General features: G+C 41.6%; 1 protein-coding gene across 3 annotated transcripts in view; it reads left to right on the top strand.

The window, feature by feature from the left end:
* LOC101912904 (E3 ubiquitin-protein ligase KCMF1) overlaps positions 1-16,891 on the top strand; it is a 54,416-nt gene extending 37,525 nt beyond the window's left edge. For all 3 annotated transcript variants that reach the window (XM_055790850.1, XM_055790851.1, XM_055790852.1), the window contains 5 exons: positions 86-225; positions 7,448-7,549; positions 11,527-11,701; positions 14,293-14,575; positions 16,261-16,891. In XM_055790850.1, coding sequence (XP_055646825.1) covers positions 86-225; positions 7,448-7,549; positions 11,527-11,701; positions 14,293-14,575; positions 16,261-16,522 — 962 coding nt within the window. In that variant the 3' untranslated portion in view covers positions 16,523-16,891. The remainder of the gene's footprint in view (positions 1-85; positions 226-7,447; positions 7,550-11,526; positions 11,702-14,292; positions 14,576-16,260) is intronic.
* The last annotated feature ends 5,001 nt before the right edge of the window (positions 16,892-21,892 follow it).

The following is a 21,892-nucleotide window of genomic DNA, read 5'->3' as shown; positions in this document are numbered from 1 at the left end:
GTATACTTAAAAAGAGGTTTACCTGAACAAAATAAACAATGATACTGCTTTGAAGTAACCTCTACTTAAACACTTTTTGTTCCAGATTTGTACTATGGTGGAGAAGCTTTCTCTGTAGAGCAGCCACAGTCTTTCACTTGTCCTTATTGTGGGAAAATGGGTTACACGGAAACATCTCTTCAAGACCATGTTACTTCTGAGCATGCAGAGACATCAACAGAAGTGGTAAGAAACTTCAGAATTGGCTTTCAGCTGTGGTAAAAATATGTTAAAAAGAATCTTTCTTCTAGAAAATCGGTATCCTCCTGTTCTTTTACTTTATTGAAGCATGAGTTCATTTAAATGCTTTGTGAGATGTACCTACATTTGATGGTGACTTGAAAATTCTTCTGTGTTTCATGGGTATTATAATATAAATGAGCTTGCTTGCTGTTTGGTTGTCCTGATGTAAAGGCTGTCATGTTTAGGAGTTTATTATCCTGTAAGGCAAAACTTAGAATGTTTTCATGGTTATTCTGTGTAGCTATGTCTCCCTTTTCACTACCAGTATGTAATTGTCCTAGAAGCTTATAGCTGTGACAATCTTTTGTAACTCTAAGAAAGGAAGACATGCAGGCAGATTGGTGTGGTTTTCGGAGAGCTTTTGTAATGGACCTGGTGTACTTATGCAGTGGAAGTTGTCATTCTTTGAAACTATTACTGTTAAAGCAGAGGGGTTTCTCCCATCCCTAAGCAGTAGGACACTTCACAGGGTTAAAAATGCACTTCTTTAAAGTATTTCTCTTGACGCTTATCTGAGGTGTTAGCTCCTGCTATCCTGAGTGTCTTTGGGGGTAGGAGAAACTAGGTTAGCAGAACAGCATCCAGGTGTTCTTTTTCTGGTTAACTGTTGTACCAGGAGATTCCTAGAAAAATGTGAATGCTTGAAGTGGATTACTCATCACTAATACATTGTGAAGAAATGACTTATAAATAGGTTCTCTGTTCTGATCTTCTAGTTTTCTTAACTTCCAGGGGATTCTGTGGAAGAAAATGAACCTTTGGTTTCCAGGCCTATTAAGGATCTTGTGTGAACGAGTGATGGGGGTGGTTTCTCCACCTGTTGCAGCACTCTCTAGACTATCAAGCTGCAACAAGGTCTTTCACCACCTTATACCAGCATACTCTTCATACAGTCCCTCTGCTGCCTTCTCCTCACACCCTGTAGAGGCAGGATGTGTTCTCTCTCTACTTCTTCCTTGCCTGCTCTCTCTTCATTGACACTCAACCACTTAACCAGCCACCGCTGCGCCTTATCTGCATTGGCCAACCTGCCGCCTCTGAAGCCAACCCACAGTTGTGTATTATCAATGATAATTAACCCAGCTTCATTCCACTACATCCACCTTTTTGAGACTCCAAGGTGCTCTGATCCTTCTTAAAAAAATGCAAAGTGAAACAGTGTATGTCACAATCAGTTGCACTGTGGGATTATAATTTAGTGACACACTGCAATTTTTATCATCTCCTTGTGTTTTAATTTAACTGTGCAACTTCCAAACGTAGCATCAACCATTGAAAGTTCTCTTTGGTTGACTTCCTTTGGTGGCTTAGTATTGCAGTTCTGATTTGCACCACTTGATGTCAGTGATATGTTCCTGACACAGAATGTTAAGTTTCCAGGTTTTTTGATTTGACACATCCTTGTTTGCAGCTGTGACTTCTGGAACTCAGTACATAAAGCCTAAATTTGTGATTCTAGACACCTGCTACTCCACCGATTCCTGGAAGAGTTGTATGTGTTGAAGAAAAAAAAAAAAAAAGCTTTCCTTTTTATGAGTCAGCCTGTAATTCTGTTACATCTTTGTTCCAAGCAGTGATAAAGGACAATACTTTTAATCCTTGAATATGATTGTATGATTCTGGTAAGTTTTGAATCTAGCTTTTGTGATTAGTGTGCCTGCACGTAGAACTGCTTGGGTACTGCAGTCTCACTGTATGTAGTGAAAGGCTACAACATTACTGAAGAGGCAAATATTAGATTCTAAATGTTTGTGTTCCTAGGTTTCGAAGCAATTATTTCTGTTTAGATACTGAGATTGCAGTCTTTGTAGCATCTTTGTCCTTCCAAAGTTGTTTTATTTTATGTATTTATTTGTAGGTCTTCAAGGGAAGTTTACAGGGATGGAATCACTTTTTTTATTTTTACAGCTCCCTCCCTGTTTTTCAAAGAATAAGTCAAAGTATTTTTGGTCTGTTGAATTTTGCCTTTTTTTTTTCTTCACAGTGGTTCAGATAAGTTTAGTTTCTGCTGATTTTTCTCAGGTATTTGGCACTGGTATGTACAGCAGTGTTAGGTACTTGTGGACAGGAATCACAGACTGAGGTTGGAAGGGACCTCTGGAGGTCATCTTGTCCAGCTCTCTGCTCAAGCAAGGCTGCCTACAGCTGGTTGCCCAGGACCATATTCAGGCACCTTTGTAATGTCTCTGAGGGGGTAGAGATTCCACAGCCTCTCTGGACAACCTGTGTCTCAGTGCTCATCACCCTCACAGTGAAAAAAATGTTCCCTAATGTTCATGAGGAGTCTCCTGTGTTTCAACTTGTGCCCACTGCCTCTGGTCCTGTTACTGGGCACCACTGAATAAAAGCCTGGCTCTGTCCTTCTTTCACCCTTCCTTCAGGTACTTATATTCATAATTTCCCCCTAGTCTGCCCTTCTCCAGGCTGAACAGTCTCAGCTCTCTTGGCTTTTCTTTATAGGAGAAATGCTCCAGTCCTGTAATCATCTTTGTAACCCTTTGCTGAACTCTCTCCAGTATATGCTTGTCCTGTGTGCAGAGCCCAGAAGTGGGGATAATACTCCAGGTGTGGCCTCACGAGTGCTGGATAGAGGCAAAGGACCATCACCCTTGACCTGCTGGCAACACTGTTACTAGAGCAGCCCAGAACACCATTAGCTTTCTTTGCCACAGGGGCACATTGCTAGCTCATGGTCCGCTAGGACCCCCAGGCCTTTTTCTGCAGAGCTGCTTTCCAGCCGGGTGGCCTCTGGTGTGTGCTGGTGCCTGATGTAGTTCCTGCCCAGGTGCAGAACTTTACACTTGCCCCAGTTGAACTTCATGAGGTTCCTGCTGGTCCATTTCTCCAGCTTGTTGGGGAGCCTCTGAATGGCAGTATGGCGCTCTGGCATATCAGCCACCCTTCCCAGTTTTGTCATCAGCAAAATTCCCACTGGTCACCACCCTCTGAGCCATCTATTAAGCCTGTTTTCACTCCACCTTGCTGCTTATCCAGCCTGTGCATCGATAGCTTGTTTATGAGGATCCTATGGGAGACAGTGTCAGAGGCCTTACTGAAGTCCAGGTAGACAATATACACTGCTCTCCAGTTGTATACCAGAGCAATCATAGTTGGTCATGCATGCGTGACTTCCTCTCTGTGAAGCCATGCTGACAGCTCTTGCTGATTTTCTTCTCTCTGGATGTGCCTGGAAATGGTGTCCAGGATTAGCTGCTCCATCACCTTCCCTGGGATTGAGGTGAGCTGACCACCCTGTAGTTCTCCAGGTCCTCCTTCTTACCCTTCTTAGAGATGGGAGTAACATTTGCTTTACTGCAGTCCTCAGGCACTTCTCCCAGTCACCACGATGGATTAAAAATTGTTGAGAGCAGCCTTGCAATGGCATCTGCCAAGTCCCTCAGCAACTTGTGGGCGCATCCCATCACAGCCCATGGACTTGAATATGGCCGGTTCAGTTAAGTATTCCCTAACCTAATCCTCTTCCACCAGGGCAATCTCTTCCTTGCTCCAGACTTTCCCCTGGTCTCTGAAGAAATTCCTGAAGGCTGGTCTTGCTAGTAAAGACTGAGGCAAAGGAGGCATTTACTCCTTCAGTCTCTTCTGTGTAACCAGGTCCTCTGTCTTTTGAGCAATGAGCCCACATTTTCCCTAGTTGTCTTTTTGTTGTCTGTGTGCTCTAGAAGCCCTTCTTGCGGCCTTTGACATTGCTCACCAGATTCAATTCCATTTGGGCTTTAGCTTTCCTTACTTTGTCCTAGGATGCTCAGATAATGTTTCTGTATTCCTCCAGGGTTACCTCTGTATGCTACCATTTTGTGTTTGAGCTTGGCCAGGAGATTGTTTTTCATTCATGTAGGCCTCCTGATATTTTTGACTGACTTCATATTCATTGGGATGGGACACTTTTAAGCTTGGAGGGGAAGATCCTTGAATATTAACAAGCTTTCTTGGAGCCCCTCCACCCTCCAGAGCCTTATCGCACAGGCCTCCTGCAAGGAGGAATTCGAAGCAGTCAGAGTCTGCTCATCTGAAGGACAAGGTTATGAGCTTGTTTTTCATCTTCCTCCCTGCCTTCAGGATGCTGAACTCCACCTTCTTAAGGTCACTGCAGCCAAAGCTGCCTTTGACTTTCACATCCTGAATGTGCATTAGTGTACGGGTACTTTGGAGAGGCACCAGCCTGTTGAGGTACTGGAGAGGAGCTCCATGAGGAGAGTTTGATGGTATTTCTTCAGAGGTGATTGGTTTTAGTTCTGGGCAATTTAATAGAGAGTTATACCGGTGTCTGTGGGAGTAGTCTCAAGTTTTGTGATTGATTAAGTCTCTAAGGTTACACACTAAAAAGAATAAATCGTACAATTTTGGTGAATATTAAAGCCACAGTAATTACCAGTATTTCTTCACAAGTAAATGTCCAAGGGTAATGGTAAGATTTACAAGGCAAGCACAGAATAATCAGGCTGTCAGCATGATGATTGTTATTGTTGGCATTGGATTTCAAGTCAGTCAATGGTTCCAAGTAAAATGCAGCATTCAACTAGAAGTCTGCTAGCATTGTAAATACAAACATTTTAGGAAACTTCATCAAATGCCATCTTTGAATGTCATTTCAGAGCAGAGACGCAAATTCAGTAGTATTACATTGCCCTGCAGCCACTTTCTCATGTCTAGCAAGGCAGTAACTAGGCTGTAAGGGCTAGGTTCTTGATATGTTGCTGGTAAAATTGAGAAGTTTTTCTTGCGGTAACGAAATAGACAATCTGAGACAGTCTGGTTATATTACTGTGGTAATATAGTCACACTTCTGGAATCTGGTTGGGTATTCTGTGTGAATGATTGACTTAAGACATCGCAATTGTCTCTCAGACATTATTGAGGGTAACGTGGTTTCTTAACACAAATGATTGTAGCTTCAAGAGAAACTTCTGACAGTGTTTTCCTTTCATCTGCATCATTTACTCATGTGTGTTCTATGAACAATGATTTTTAGCAGTGTCACACTTAACCAGTGATGCTGCAGTCTTTGTTGTGATTTTGCTAGAGGTTATGTGTAATCAAATTTTTGTTCATGTGCAACAGTGCTTCAGTAACTTTTCCCAGAGAGTTCTTGGAAATTTAGTTCATGTTTAAGAGAATTCTTGGAAGTTCAGCTCATGTTTAAAATTTGGGTTAGAATACTTAATTCCCTTCTCCTTCTCATTGTTCCTTATAACTTTTTTCTTAGCTGATGTTTGTTCTGAGAACTGTATCTCTTTTTCAGGCAAATATGCACAGTTCATAGCACCTTTGTCCTGTTAGTAAAAGAACTTTCTGTGGCGACTTCCAGAAGCGTGTTGTTCTTACGTTGCGGTTCCACTTCCTCAGAGTAGCTTAATGAAAAAAGGTTGCTTTGAAAGTGTTGTCTCCTGTTGGTATGAAACACATTCCTGAAGATTAAGCAGCTTATTTATAAGTTTAATGACTTTAGAACTATCTGTCAAACATACCTCCATTCCTGTGTCCCTACTGGGTAGCTGTATGATATACTGGCATAGTTGGGTATTATTATAGAAGTTGCCTTTGCTCTCTGGCATGTCTGCTCTTATGGCTTCTGTAGTGGTGAAAAATCTGGGAAGAGGAGGAGGAACTCTGTGAAGAAAAATGCTGAACATTGAAGGTAAAGGGGAAGGAGGTTGTAGCAAAAAACTTTTAAAATACCTGCTTTTCTGCTTAGACCTGACTGCTAAAATTGAAGTGGCACTAAAGATACAGTAGCTGCTGTCAAAAGCAGCTGAGGTTTTACAGTAAACTTATTTCAAGACGTTGTCCTCTGCTCCAAAAGAGTAAGACAGATGTGGGTCCTTATTACATAGATGTTCTTAACACCCGTGGTCTCTTGAGATCTGCTGTCAACAACTTTGAGTATATGCATGAGGAACACTGGGAACCTGAGCTTTATGTTGCAGCCCGAGTTGCTCCATAAAGTCAAGACTATTTGACTCTGAGGAACAGAGAGATAGATTCATAGACAACAGCTGCATTTAACTGTAAAAGTGCTGTTAATTTGAGCACGTAGCATTTGGGGGGAGAATTTTGTGGAATGGATTGTTTTGGGTTTTTTTTTGTCTGCCATCTGTAAAATTCTAAAATCAGTCTGCAAAGCTACTGTGAAGAAAAATGGAAGGGGCTTCTCAAGCTGTTCATGGAGTCATTCAAGAAACAAGTCATAATTTTGGTAATGGTAATGGCACTGGTTGTCTACCTAGTTAACATGTGTTTTGGTTTAAACAAAAAAACAAAAACCCAAAGGCAGATGACAGGGTCTTCTCCCAAAATACTGTTGTGTAGGGATATAGAGATCAGCCCTTCTCTGCCAAACCTGTAGTTACACCTAACTGCCTGGATGGTGATTGAAGAATCGGTCCCCAGTATTTGAGTGAGCGGAGGTTATCTTTATTCGGCAGCGCTGGGTGCATGCGGGATCGCTCCACCGAGGGAACCTTTCAGCCCCCTCTTTATACAAGCTACTCATACCTATTCATTAACTTTCCAGGAAATTGTTTACATATTCATTACAATTCCAGGAACTCATTTACATATCTCACTAAACTAGTGACCATGATTTAAGTCCTTGTCTTTGCCACGTTGTATAAACAGGAACTTAGGACCAGGTAGCCTTTTCAAAGATGACAAATCCAAGGACTTAGCAATTAATACATCTTTCCCAACTTTTAGATAAACATAAGTACATCATCCTATAGATAAGTGGTACATCATTCAATGGGTGGTTGAAGTTTGATAGTTCAGCAAATACTTACCGTGTGATTTCATTCTGATTCCTCTGCTGGGATTAGGTTCAAGCAGGCTAATAGTAATGCTGTATAATCAGACTCTACTTCTACTGTCTGTGGCAGAGTTGGCATACAAAGACATTGCAAACTGAATTTGAAAATTCTAGCTCTGGTTTCCACAGTGTTCTGAAAATCATAAAGTAGTAGATGTCTAAATTAATGTCTGCACTTGAATACCTTTTCTGGGTTTTTTGAATATGTTGCTATCTAGGTGTTTGTGAATACCTAGAATGTGATTTTTAAAGCATAAGAATCAATGTCTAATGATTGACTCAATGATATGAGTTCTGTTTGTGTATATAAAGTTGGGTTTTTTTCTTGCTTTGTCATTTCAGATTTGTCCAATATGTGCTGCGTTACCTGGAGGGGATCCGAATCATGTCACAGATGACTTTGCAGCTCATCTTACACTGGAACACAGAGCTCCTAGAGATTTAATATCCTTTCCACACTGAGGCAAAGGGGCTAGACTGTTGCATTTAGTAGCCGTGACTGCTTGTTTTGATTTTTGTAGTCAAAGGGTCATACCTCTGATTTTCCTGGAACTTAACTTGCTAAAGGTCTGTATGTCAAAAAAAAAAAATATCATTAGATGGTTTAAAAAAGATAAATGCCAGATTGTGAATAGACAGCAGGTATACCTGACTACCAAGTGCTTTTTTCTCTAACAGCAAACACATTTAAGAATTTTGACACTTGAGAGGTTTTTCTGCTTGCAGTGTGGTTTATTCTGCGTGATCATTAGTCTTAATGCTGCTTTGTGTATCCAGATTCAGTAGTGTGCTGTAAGTACTTGCGACATGAACGTGATGGTCTGAGGATTACTTGAGCTTAGCTGGTTTTGACAAGTTATTTTAAACTTGCTTAACTACTTTAAACACCTTGTTTTAATAATACAATTTTGTTGATGTTACTGATATTTTGTAATATAACTCAGAAAACTTGCAGATTTCCTGGGAAGTGGGATGTTGTCTTTCGGTTACCTTGGCAGCAGGTTATGCAGATTTCTGTAGATAAATCTGTATAACAATCAGCTTGATGGCCGAAGAGCTGGAACTATTGGGGTTTTTTTATCCTTGTTCTAGGAATATTTTTCTTTTTTTACATTTTTTTTATCCTTCCCAAAGATTAACTGATGAAACATATTTTGGTTTGGGCTGTTATTTAATGACATGCAGGCTATGTAGCCTCCCTACAGTAACCAATCTCTCTGAATATTCTTTTGTGTCTCATTTAAACAGACAAAAGGACTACATTATTAGTTTGATAGTGGCTTTTTTTGTTTAAAGATTTTTTAAAAGGGAAAAAAAATAATCCAAGCCCTAGCAACTGGAGTTTTTTATGCTAACAGAAGGCAGGCAGAATTTAAGGAGATGGCTCCATTTCAGTTGATGTGTGATTGCGTTTAAGTTTTTTAGCATTACCATAGTTTAAGGTCAGGACAGGCTAAATACGTGTGTTAATTACTACACAATAATTTGATCAGGACAAAGGAGTTTGGGTGTTGGCTCTGTGAAGTAGTAACTAATAAAGCAAACAACACTACAAAGTTAGATAAAAGCTGTTATCTCTACTTTGCCTTTCCCTGTGGAGTGGAACAAGGTGCTGAATGTGGTAGCTCTGGCCATGTGAGCTTGGTCTGAGGCATCCATGGTCAGGTGTCCCCCAGTGCAGTCGTGCCATCCTCCCTTTCAGGTGGAGGTGGGATGAGATTGGTGAGGGGAGAGCATCTTCCAGACCATTGGATCTTTCCTGTTCTTTGGACTGCTCTGAGATGTTGCTTGATGACTGGTGAAGTGAGTAGCTGAGCAATTTTTCTTGTATCAGTTTAGTTCTGCTCTTTCTACCAGTTGTGAGGGTTTTCATAGCACCTGCCTCATATGCCTTTTCTATGAAAGTTTACATCACTAATAACTACATAGCAATGTACCAAAGATCAAACTGTGGTCCTCCAGCATTGGCTTAACTGCTCTGTAGGCCAGGAGGTTTACATTTTCGCACTTACACACTGAAATTAGTTTCCTACTGAAATGAACAAGACGTTTGATTAGAGTTCATGTTTCTGCAGATTTTTCTTCCCTTCCAATATCAGAGATGCCACCAAATTACTTTGAATTTGGGTATTTAATTTGAGCTAGAAGAATCAATCTTTTCAAATACAGAGCAAGGTTTCAACATCAGTCATTCCAAGATGGATCTTCCTTGGATATATTTTGATAGTACGTTGTCCATGATTTAGTATTAAAGACAATGCATGTAGAATTTTCTGCTTGTACACTATTGCTTCAGTGATCAGTGTTCTCAAGTCTCCAGAACTGGTGAGAAGCGTGTTCTGAAGTGACACATTGTACTCTACATGATGTCTAGCAACAGTTAGGTCTAAAATAGGAAAAAAGGAAGAGGAGGTGCCCCTTTTCATCCAGGGTCTGGCAGCGTGGAAAAGAGTAACTGTCACAAGTCAGGGAGCTGTTAGAAATTTGCTCTCTGATACTGCTATATGGCTGTTCTAAACACGTTCATATGGAGATAAAGCTGTACAGAACAACTCTCCATGCTAACAACCTGCACGGACAAAAAGGAGATGGAGAGAAGGCTCCCCGCTTGCACTTTTTCTGGAGTGAAGATTACTGTTGCAGTTTATTGTGAGGTTTTATTGTTGAGTCTTCTAGAGTTTCAAGGAGTGGCCTCATCTTCCAAGTACTGATTATACAAGTGTGGTTTATTTTGGTTTGGGGTTTTGTTTTGTTGGTTTTGTTTGGTTTGGTTTTTTTTTTTCCTTAAGTGGCCCCAGAAGGCTGCATGTGTTTCTCATTATAAAACTTCTGCACCCATTGCAAGGTGTGTCCTTTATTCCTGCAGTCAGGGGACAACTCTTTAAAGCCCAGTGCCTTGCTTTAGCAGAAAAATATTTGAAAATTCATTAAATAGAGCTTTTCACATCAGTTGTATGAATAGTTCCTGCGTGGCTATTCATTTTATCTATTTGTCCCAAGGTAAGGTTCACAAAGGTTTTTCTTACTCCAAAGTAGATGGTAAGACTTGGGTGCATACTTAGCTAGTCTTTGAGGAAGGATGTTTATCTCAAAACACATTAAAAACTGTGGTTAGGAAAGTTACCCCACAGTACTGTGCTTGAAAAATCCCCAGATATACTGGCCTTTCCTATCCTGTCTCCAGCAGCATCCAGTTTTAGCACGCTCAGAGGTACAGCTGCATGCAGTGTTAGGTGAAGTGTGTTCTGTGCAGGGGAGGTTTTCCTCTTACACCCTAGATTTTAAGTGTTTTACAGTGTAGCATAACTAATAGGTTTGAAAGAGGCAAATGTTGTGTAACATCTTTTTTGTAATAGTCAGAAGTTTTTCTTGCCATGAGGAGTCCATTCATTTCTTTCAGTCTTAAGTTCTTTACCTCTATGACATCCTGAGGTACATTGTAACTGTGTTTTATGAAAAGTACATTGAACTTCGCTCTTGCACAGCAATGGATACTGTACGAGTGGTAAGCATACAATTATAAAAATAAAGAAAGTAGGAGATAGGAGGATCTAAGGTAAAAGACTAGTAACAGTAAAAGAAAATATTCAAGCCTATGCTGTTTCGTTTTGCACTAGTGCATTATAATAGTGATTTTTAAAACAAAAGGAAGCCTTATCTGGACTGTCTTGGAGGAATGAATGTTAACAACTTTCTGACAAAAGTAATCTTTAAATAATTTGTTGTTTGTCTCTTAGTTTAAATTAGAATACATAAAAGGTATGACTTGAAATAGAAGCATCTGATACGGAGAAGCTGGGGAAAATGGGGAAATGAAAGGCATTGTTATAATTGGAATTAGTGGCATTTCTTTGGCTAAAAGAGGAAAGGTGAAACAAAGGAGTGTGACTAAGTACTGAATACTCTGGAAACAGTACAATTTCTTAAGGACAAGTGACAAAATTTCTTGGATAAAAGCATGAAGTAAAAAAGTCAGAAGGAATACAGTAATTATGTACTTTTGATAGGAGTGGAAATAAACTTTTTTATTATTTTCAGTACTTAACATAAGAATTGGGGAGGGAGAGTAAACTCCTTATATCTGTAGTAAGCTTGGCTGAACACGCTTTTGTCGGAGTTTTCAGATTACCAAGTAGAAAACTTTGATCTAAAAAAGCCTTAAGACATTAATCCTGATCTTAGATGTCATAAACATCTGAAGAAATACAGGTAGCTTGGTGCACATAGCACTTGGTATCTTCAATTCAGATCAGTAAATCTGATTTGCCCCATAGTTACAGTGTACCTTAGCTTTGCTTCATCACATTTAATCTCTGTTTTATGAATGAAGAACAATGTGCATCTGAGTGTTTTACCCATCAAATGTCCTTGTCATTTAATACTCAATGCCAATCAGTTCTGTTTTCTTAACTTCTTGTTATGATGAATCCAGCGGTGTTCGGCACGTACGTAGGATGTTCCACCCAGGTCGGGGTTTGGGAGGCCCCCGTGCACGTAGATCAAACATGCACTTTACTACCAGTTCCCCTGGTGGGCTTTCATCTTCTCAGAGTTCGTATTCTCCAAGCAATAGAGAAGCCATGGATCCTATAGCTGGTAAGAGCTATAACCACAAATTTTACCCTTCTTACATGGAGGAAGTAAAATTGAAGATAATAGTTGCCCTGCTTTCTGTTGTTATTAAGGTGCATGTATAGATACTCTGCACTGTGCAAGTGTGGCTGATGGCTGCTCGCAGGTGAACAGTGTGCTTGGCTGGATTGGCACAGGGCCTGTGCATAGAGATGCTGAAGCTGAAACTGCTGCCTGTAGCTTTTGCTTGTAATTCTAGATGGTGTAAAACTTATACCCAAATCTGATCTATGCATGGGTATTGTGTATTTTTGCACATGAGTGTGTCCAACTTCCATCACCTACTTTAGTATATACCATGTTAATTTGCCTGTGGATTAAAGTGTTTATGGAGGAGTATCTGTCTCAATGAACATGAAATTAGCTCAGTTTGAGTACTAATGGACATATAAAATATGTTCTCTTGCATTCAAGCTGCTGTTTGAAAGCCTGACTTGGTAATGTCATGGATATATTTTATTTGTGTACTTGTAAATTCTTATATAAATGTACTGTTGCAATATGTGCAGTGTATTTTGGTCAAGTTTAGAAACACTGTGGGGAGGAGAAGCGTGTCTCATTTTCAACACCAGAAAATAATGAAGATGTGTCTTTAGGATTCCCAGGAATAACTTGTTTGGCATACATTTAGCTTTGATGTAAAAAAACCTTCTTTTTACAGGAGACCAAAACCAGAGAATGAAGACAGTTCTGAAAACAAATAAAACTTTACCTAAGGGGAAATCTAAATGTTTTTATACAGTAGCCTTCGAATGTGCCACTGTGTCAGGGAAACCTCAGAATTTCTGCCATAATCCACCTTTGCTTTAGGTGCCAAGAAGGCATAATGCTTAAACTGGAGCTTCCTGCTGTCATGTTGTGACTTCTTCAGAGGGAGGTAACCAGCCAGCCAGTTCAATGAGGCATTGCCCCTGAAAAGAGAGCTGTGGTTCTACTGCCTTTCCTAATCATGGTCCCCTTGCCCACCTTCTGCTGGCTCTGGTGCTCTGCTGGCCCAGTACCTGATCTAACTCATTCCATTTGCTGGGAATAAGTATTCCATCAAGAGAAGAAAATAAGTTAAGTGGGGTCACAGGAGAATCTAAAAAGGACTAGAGTTTGTTCAAGGAGGGAGGGTGTTTGTAAAGTCTCCAGCTAACAATTGCTTTCAGCCCCACAAGGCCTTCCCACTTAGCAGCATTAAGTGTGGGATTAAATGGTGTTCTTCTGAATTTTATTTTTTTTTAGAAGCTGTGGTTTTGCATTTATAGTTCAGTTGCACATTGAGCTGGGTATGCTTCTTACACCAGGATTCTGTCTGGAGCTCACATCTGCTTCCAAAACACTGCTTTGCTGTAATCAAAGCTTTAAGTTATGCTTTAACTTGCAGTGAGAATAAATACATTTAAATCTTGTCTGTAAGTTTGATATGTCTTCCCTTTTACTGGAGTAATAGATAGGAAAGACCACTAGAATTTTTCTGTCTAAAGTAAATGACATTGGTAACATGTTGCTTTTTTACTTTTTTTTTTTCCCTCCCTGTATTCTAGTAAGTACAATTGAATTATGTTATTTAACATTGCTATCAGTGGTGGTAAAAATGGCTTGACCATCCTGAGTTCCTGACATGGAAGACAGCTGCGTTTTGCCGTCTTCCCTTAAAGAAAGCCTTATTTAGAAGGATTGTATGTTGTTAATGCAATGGAAGGAAAATTGTCACAACTTTGTAATTTAGAGGTGAGGGGCAAGAGCAGTATCATCCCCTACTTCCTCTGCCCTTGCATCAACTACAGCAAGCAGGTGCTATAACTACCATCTATGCAGGGTGTACAAGAGATTCAGCAGTAATGCACTGAGCAGTAAGTTGCTGCTAATACTTATTTCAAAAAATTCTTTGTGGATGAAACTCGCTGCAAGCATTCCATCCACCTGCTTTGGAAAACTTAGGGACAAAGTTTTTTTAATTGCTAAGCCTTCCTGTACTTCTGGCAGAAATAAAAATTAATACAGCAAAAATTATTGACCACTTCGGTTTTGATGTGAGGCAATACTTTAATATGTTTTCTTAATTAAATATTTGTTATCAAATGTTTGAAGCAATGGTATGATGTTTCTCTTTTTGCTGCAGCACAGCTTCCCTCTGGGATTTTGGGAAGTTAAAGCCTGTGTTTTGAGGGAACATTTGTTGAGAGGAAAATGAAATCACCATCCAAAGCCAAAATGCAGTTGTTTCTTAGTCAGTTGCTATTTTGACTTGAAGTTTCAGAGAATTGCTGCAGAGGACATCATTTGCCAGGCTTTTCCTGTACATTTGGTCTTCTGTTACTTTGCAGGCATTAAACTTTGACTTCTTACTTGGAATAACTCTGCATAAATTAGTCTTTAATTGTCCTTATCCTTTGAGACGTTGAATGCTAGGACTTTTTTCAAGAGCTTCATGGGCTCTTCAGCATTGTTTCTTCTTCGGTTTTTTTGCTTGAAAAAAGCAACTGATGCACTGGAATTCAGGGTGTATTGATTTTATTGCGTAACGCATTTGAGATCTTTCATTGTAGAAACTCTCTCTTCTCTGGCAGAGCTTTTATCTCAGCTATCAGGCGTGAGGCGTTCTGCAGGAGGACAGCTCAACTCCTCTGGCCCTTCTGCTTCTCAGTTACAGCAGCTGCAGATGCAACTGCAGTTGGAAAGACAACATGCACAGGCAGCGAGACAACAGCTGGAAACTGCACGCAATGCAACTAGACGCACCAACACGATCAATGTCAACACCAGTATGACACAATCTACAACATCACCCAACACATCTAACACAGAAAACAGTCAGCAGACTATCCAGAATTCCCAGTTTCTTCTTACAAGGTAACTTGTTCGGTGTATTTGCTTGTGTTTACTTTTTACCATTTCTGTTTGCCTTAGTTCTGATAGGAACATAGAGCTCAATGAAACTGAGCTTGGTGAAGCTGAAATGTTTGGAGTTAAGCACATGCCCTAGTAAAGCAGTAACTGATCAAGTAATATCCCAGAGTTAACAAGCTAATTAATCATACAGAATGTATTCACAGTAGATACCAGCAGTGGTCACAGAATATGCAATACATAAATCTTGCTTCAATCCACATTTCTAACATGAAAGTAAACCCAGTTATTCAACACCCAAGAGTACAGTTTATAGCTGGCCCAAAAGGAATTGTTCTGCTTTTGGAAAGCTGACTCCCAAGAGCTGGCTGTGGAATTGTCTTGCGGTGGTGTCTGCAAAAAAGGGAGGCAATCTTACAAATATGCTGTACTGTTTTTTGATGCCGCTAGGAGTTGTTTAAAGTATTAGACTTGCGTATGCATTTCTGCAAACCTTGAAAAGGAAGGTGGTTTTGAGTTTTGGCTGAATAAGTTATTGTGACTTCTGTCAGATCCTTCATCAAGTTTGTAGACAACATACTGCACTTCTGTTTGAAGTTGTGAGATTTTCCCTTAAAACTTCAAGATCTTAGATTCAAGAGGAACAAAAGGAGTATTTCTTAACTAAATTGTGCTCGTCTCCCCTAGTATTTCCAACAGAACAAGTGCATTTCCAGTGATACTAGCACATAGTTGAGCTGTAGTGGAGAGGGAGAGAGTCAGAAGATAGTATTGTTTAATAGGAAATTAATCTTTAGTAAAAGCTGAAGGTTGAATAAGGGTTCATATATTAATTATTTTAGAGGTTGGATAACAAAGCAAATAAAGGAAGCTGTTAATTAACAGAATACTCGTCTAGTTTAGAAATTATACTTAGATCCCGGGGTTATTTTGAAGAGAAGTCACCCACTGTGTCATTCCAGTTCTTTTAGAAGGTTGGCTGTTGAATTGAAATAAAAATATTTTCCACATCTGCCCTGCCACACCCACCCATACATACTCTTGTCTGTCTGATATGGTGAAAGAGTGTGGGCATTTTAACAGCTCCTGTGTCAAGAATCCTGGATTTGAGTCAATTGGATCTGCATCTAAGTGCAAAATAATACCATGTGGTATCTTTCAGTCAGAAACTCATTATTACTTGAGAAACTTTAATCAGAGTACCTGCAGATGTCACAGATGGTGACTTTCAGAGTTGGAGTGAGCGATTTCCTTGCTGGTAGGGGTATGCACTATGACCTAGGAGAAGTGGTGGGATGAACATTGTATTGTGCTTTGGGAATCCCTAGGCCTTACGTAGGCAATAATGTATTGTGAACTTATGTGAACTTAGAAGTTGTCATGGAAGCAAATGGGCATATAATGAATGAGAGTCTAGGAGATCACAGCAGCCTTCCCTAAAAGACTCCTGAATAGCAGGAAATGTTGCAAAATTTTTTTTTTATTTTCCTGTAGCTTTGGGCTCCACTTTGAATGCTGCTGTAGCAACAGGGAAAGGGTGGTTTGTTAATTGCACGCCTGTTGTACTGCCAGAGCTGTACAAATGGCAAGCAGGACTGTCCTGGGGTGGTTTTCGAGTGCCTGTCAGTAGTGCCGCAGGTGAAAAAGGCTTTCACCAACTGCCTGTCTTCTCTTCCTTTGCTGTACAGGTTGAATGATCCGAAGATGTCAGAAGCAGAGCGTCAGTCAATGGAAAGTGAACGGGCAGACTGCAGCCTGTTTGTTCAGGAGCTTCTACTGTCCACTTTGATGCGGGAAGAAAGTTCTTCCTCAGATGAGGATGAGCGGGGGGAGATTGCAGATTTTGGTGCTATGGGCTGTGTAGATATTATGCCTCTAGATGTTGCTTTAGAAAACCTAAATTTAAAAGAGAGTAATAAAGGAAATGAGCCTCCTCCACCTCCTCTTTGATGACATCCCACTTTGCAGACAATGTCCTCTGTGCTGTATTTGCCAATGAAAGTGGACAACTATCTTGGGTTTGTTTTGGTGATTGTAATTTCAGGTCTGTCACTCTTGTTACATTGTGTACATTCAAAAGAAAGAGAGAAAAGATATATATGATAATCATTTCCACTTAACTAATTTTTACTTCTAGCAGGTAAATGTAGGTTGCAGTGCAGAGCAAAAAGCTCTGTGTCCTGTACCTTGACATGCAAAAGGCTCTCCTAATACTCCACATTCAAACTGAAGAGGAAAAAAATGAAAAATCTCTAATGAAGCTGCTGTGTGTATTTATGAATATTAATGAATAAAAACTGCTTGGATGGTTTACCTTAACTACTGCATGACGTTTTTTGCAGCGTGCATGAGTTTTAGTGACCTTGTCATTTAAAAATTTAATTACAAGGAGTAAAACTATAAAACCCAAAGCTTTCCCATTATTCAAAGGTTACGTGACAAAAAGGTTAGTGCTGACTAGCAGTTTTTGACCACGAAGTAGCTTTTGAATAATATATGACAGAATGACATCTTTATGTGCTGTTCCTGCACAGGATGGAAACTGCAGTGTGATATATTGTTATGACCAGGGTGTGGCATTTTGCTGTATGTGACCATTATGTTGCCCCGTTAGCCATCACCTCAGTGTGGAGTTAAACTTTATTTTATGCATCTGTAGGAGACGTGACAGTAAGGCCACTGCTGGAAGCTACTTGCAAGGGGCTTTTGTGTGCCCTAAAATCAAATTATGTTCACTTTCATTTAAAGTTTTTCCTTTTTGTGGTTGTTAAAATTTTTTAACTGTTAAATATGTTTTGTTCAGGTGTAGACAATTTATATATTCACTGTGTTTAAAAAAAAAAAGTTAACCTGGATCATATTGTCTTAGTTCAAAAAGCTTTTCACAGTCTCAATCGTATTCTGAGTTATTTATGTATTTGCTTCATAGTTTGTAGAGACCTATCAGTATCAGGAGAGCTTGAGGATTTGGATTCCCGCATTGTCAGTATATTACAGTTGAATTCTTATTGCTAACTTTAGCACCTTTTATTTATTGTTTCTTTTGGTTATTTTTGCTGGTATAAAAAAGTTGGAAAAGCCTTTTAGTTGAATCGTGCCACCTACATGCCTATACTGTTAACCCTACTGGTTTGGAAGAAAAGAGAGTGTGGTGTCCTTGTGCATAGAAGTTTATAATAGCCCCAAGAGAAGGACAGAAGGGGTATGTTTGATTTTGGTTTTCTTTCCTCTTTTTTTTTTTTTTTTTTTTTTGGTGGGTTTGTTTGAATGTAAAGTTAGGAAAAAAAAACAAACAAAAGTGCACACAGCTTCTGATGAAAACTTAAACTAGGCTTATATCATAATGGTGGTTTTCCAGGTCTTTCTCACCTCACCCCCTCTCTCTTTCTCTGTATCCTTCCATCTCTGCAGCATTGCTAGCGTTTTAGAGTAAATTTACAGACTTGAACACCAGATGGTGTTCTGGTGTTCTCAGCAGAACTGTGACGTGTATGCTAATCCAAAATAAGAGCCACAAAAGAAGCAATCCCATAGACTGAAGTTTGAGTTCCATTCCTTTTTTTTTAAAAAAAAAAAAATCCTCAAATCTTGATTGTTTCTGTGTAGAGCAGCACTAGCTTTGCTTTCTTTTAGTCTCTGCAACTGAAAATGTTTCAAGGGAAACTTTACATGAGGCCTGTGGTTATTATGAGAGTTACCCCCAGTAGGGAATTTTTTTTATTGGTTGTTGAGGATTTTCAAAACTTTTTCAAGCTGTAGTCTTTTCAAACACATCTGCACATTACAGTAAGACACACGGTTCAATAAAGCATTTTCAAGACTGTTGTTCAGTTGCTTTTCTTTGTTTTTGATGTGTTCTCCAGACAGCTTCTTTCTAGAAATTTCAGCAGCTGTCTTTAATTCCAACTGTATACAAAATCAGGTCATGTAGAAATCCTGGGTGATTTACATAAACATGTTTTAAAACCAGATGCTTAGGCATGTGATGAAGTATCTAATCCTAAAGTCTTCACAGGAAGGTGAAACAAAGTTTCTGTAGAACAAGGTGCATTATAAAACGGGCTCTTCTCAGTGTGGTGTTGATTAGAATAGGTGTATGGCTGTTCTCCGGAGGACACTTGCATCGTGTGACTTCCACACTTGCTCTGAAGAGGATGCAAACCAGTATTGCCCTGTTTAATTTAGAGACTGAAGATATGCTGACTTAGATTTAAAGGTATTCTTGGGCATCACATTAATTCTTGACAGATCCTCAGTTGTTTGGGGGTTTTTTTGTAGGTTTAGGAATAACAGGAAATAGCTACTGGGTAGTCTGCCATCCTTTCCTTCACAGAGTAGGCTTTGTTGGGATAGTATTTCTGGGGGTATTTTCAAAACATTTGTGTTTATTTTCAAGGTGCTGTGGTCTACAATGGAAGTAGCGTTCAGGAACTTTGCAGGAGAATCCTGTAAGGGGATTGCCTTTTCCCTGTGAGGGGACACAAACACCCCCCCCAAACAAACACAAGCAACCCCAAAACCTCATCACAACACAAACACGACTGTTACAGTAAAGGGAGCCTTAGTCCTTGGCACTTGTGCAATTCTTGGAGTGCAGTGACACCTATATCAGAGGTCCATGCACTTGGTGCAGCTGGTGGGAGCCCTCACCCAGGTTTGGATGCTGAATATACACACCCTTGGTGTGCAGGTTCATGGCTGGGCTGGGACAGGTCCCAGGCTGCCTGTGAGGTGCAGGTGATCAGCTTCAGCTGGGTGTTGTGCCTGTGTGCTGCCCTGGCACGGCATCCCCCGCGTCACCGCCACTGCACCAGAGGCTGTGTCATCTCAGTACTGCGCTGTCAGCTGAGCGTGCCAGCTTTCATTCTGCTGTCAGTCTTCAGCTGCTGAGGACTGCCAAAGAGCCTTTTTGGGGGAGGGGGTTGGCAGAAGGGCTTATTGTCCTTGCCAGTATTTTGTAGCAGTCGAAGGGGTGTGCAGACTCATTTGAGAGTGCTGGGGAACAAGCCCCACCGGCCTGTCCATGGAGTTGCACTAATTCTGTTTGTAGTTTGTGATCTGCTTTAGTCAGGGAGCTGGTTGGTGCTTCGGTTTGTTTTTTTCCTTTTTGGGTCAATGCCAAAGACTTGTACAAGGTGGTGTGATGAACAGTGAAAATGCATTTTAACTTCCATCCACCTCAAGGTTTATTTGCACTTGCTATGACTGCCTTCATTGATTCCCTGGGATGTGTTGGGGGTGGGGGTTAGTTGTGTTTTAGGATTTCCTCCCCGCCTCCCTTCGGAAGGGTTTGTAAGACTTTCCTTCTTGGTGTAGAGTTGTGCTCCCAAGTAGCTTGTGAGTAACTTGGCCCAGAAACCAAACCTCTAGACATGTGCACGTTGCAGTTTTGAGATGCTTGTCTGCGGGGAAGGAGTAAAGGCAACTCTCTTGTTACCAGCCAGAAGGCCCAGGTGGCAGAGATGCTCCACTGCCTCCTGGGGCTCTGGGAGCACCTGAAACGGGGAAGCAGTGGATACATCTGGTGTGTGAAGAGTTTTCCAGTTACATCACTTCATGTTCCTTTGCTCTTCCCTGGCATACCTGACATTCACTTCTGGATCCACCTGCTTTGCCAAATAAATGGGGCTCCCTGCTGCTCTGAGGCCATTTTATTCTCCTAGCTCCTCAGGAAAGGGAACTACGTATGCGTGCCTAGCACTGGTGGAAGCTCCGCGCTGCTGTGCTGTCGTGTCCTGTGCTGAAGCACAGTGTGGCTCTGCCCTCGGCCGCAAGGACTGCAGCCCCGCTGGTCTGCTGGCTCCTGCCTGCGGAGCACGGTGGGGTGCACACGTTCTGGGCTCTGCTTTGCTGCACAAAGGGTCGAGACAGGCCAATGCACGCAGAGATTGATTTGCAGGTATTCACGTGCGCAGCATAGCGCTCAGAGTTACTTGTGGGCAAAAAAATCTGAAAGGGGGAACTGTGAAAAGGAACCGTGCGGCTTCTCACTTGTGCTTCCGCCACGTGTCCTTTTAACACAGCAGCAGCTGCTGCCTCCCGCAAGAACATCTAATGCAGCACAAGGATAAACACATTTGGGATACAGTGGTGAAAGCAGCCCCTGCAGCTGTGGGGTGTGTCGGAGAGGCACCAGTGGGAGGCATCCTGCAGTGCTGCCTCTTCTCTGTTGGGCCAGCATCTGTGAAGGGGTAAGGTGGCCACAGTTCCCCCTGACACCCTGTGGGGCATAAGGGAGGGGGTACATGGCAGAGGGAGGTGACCATGGCCTTGCAGGACTTGATGTGGAGGAGCTAGAGGGATGGGGAAGGGAGGGCAGAGGCAGGAACAAGGGATTGTGATGCAGGTCTCAGAGCAGGGCTGGGGTAGGGTAGGGGGTGGACTGGGACGGAAAAAAGTACAGCAAAAGGAAAAAGCATCTGGCAATGGGGGAAAAATGATAGGACAAGAGAGGGGATGGCGGTTGGGGGCAGGAGATGCTGCAGTAATGACCAAGGTGAAGAGGAGCGACTGAGGGAGGCAGAGGACTGGAGTGAGCACTACCACCTGGAGGTGAAGCTCTGGGAACTCCCCATGTCCACCTTACACTGCCTGTGGCTTGGGAGACTTCTGGGGTTCTCCTGCCCTCCCCAGCCAGCAAACACCTCACCCCAGCTGTGCCCCCAGCCCCATGGGCTCTCCCACTACCACCACAGCCATGCTGCTGGGGCTGAGCTGGCACCAGGGATGCAGGCAGGGGATGCTCCCAGTTTTGCTCTTTTCCTTCTACAAAGCAGCCCCTGAAAGGCAGTGGCAGGATCTTCCTGCATCCTTCTCAGCCCCAGCACCATCCATGACGCCAAAAGGCTCACTGTTTCTTGCATGCTGCCACCTTCTCGTTCACAACTAGCAACGTTTACGCATGTCTGACAGCACCTTATCCTCCCACCCCAGATGGCAAAGCTGCTTATCAGCACACGAAGGAAGGACAGATGTTTCTGTCCCTATTAGCAGCGGTTTTCCCCCCACCTTTAGCTACCTCTGCAGATAAACTTCCATCAGCCAGAGAAAACGTCTTTGTCTGTTCAGCCTTGGCCCTTTAAGAGGCAAACCATGTCGGGCAGCTCTTGCTGTGATGGGGCAGCCACATGCGAAGCCTCCCAGCAGAAGTGAGGTGGTTTGTGGTTTCTGGTGTCCTCCCTGCTGCTACGTACCTGCCACCCACCCTCCCCTGCACAGCCCCAGAAAATGTGTGTCCAAGATGCCATTCGTGTATGTAGGAATCAGACAGCCCAGGTGTAGCCATGCTTTGTAAAAAGTCCTCCGTTTTTTTCCCCGGCA

Source organism: Falco peregrinus, chromosome Z, assembly GCF_023634155.1.
Source record: "Falco peregrinus isolate bFalPer1 chromosome Z, bFalPer1.pri, whole genome shotgun sequence".
Lineage (NCBI taxonomy): Eukaryota > Metazoa > Chordata > Aves > Falconiformes > Falconidae > Falco > Falco peregrinus.
This window is presented reverse-complemented; position numbering and strand designations above follow the sequence as displayed.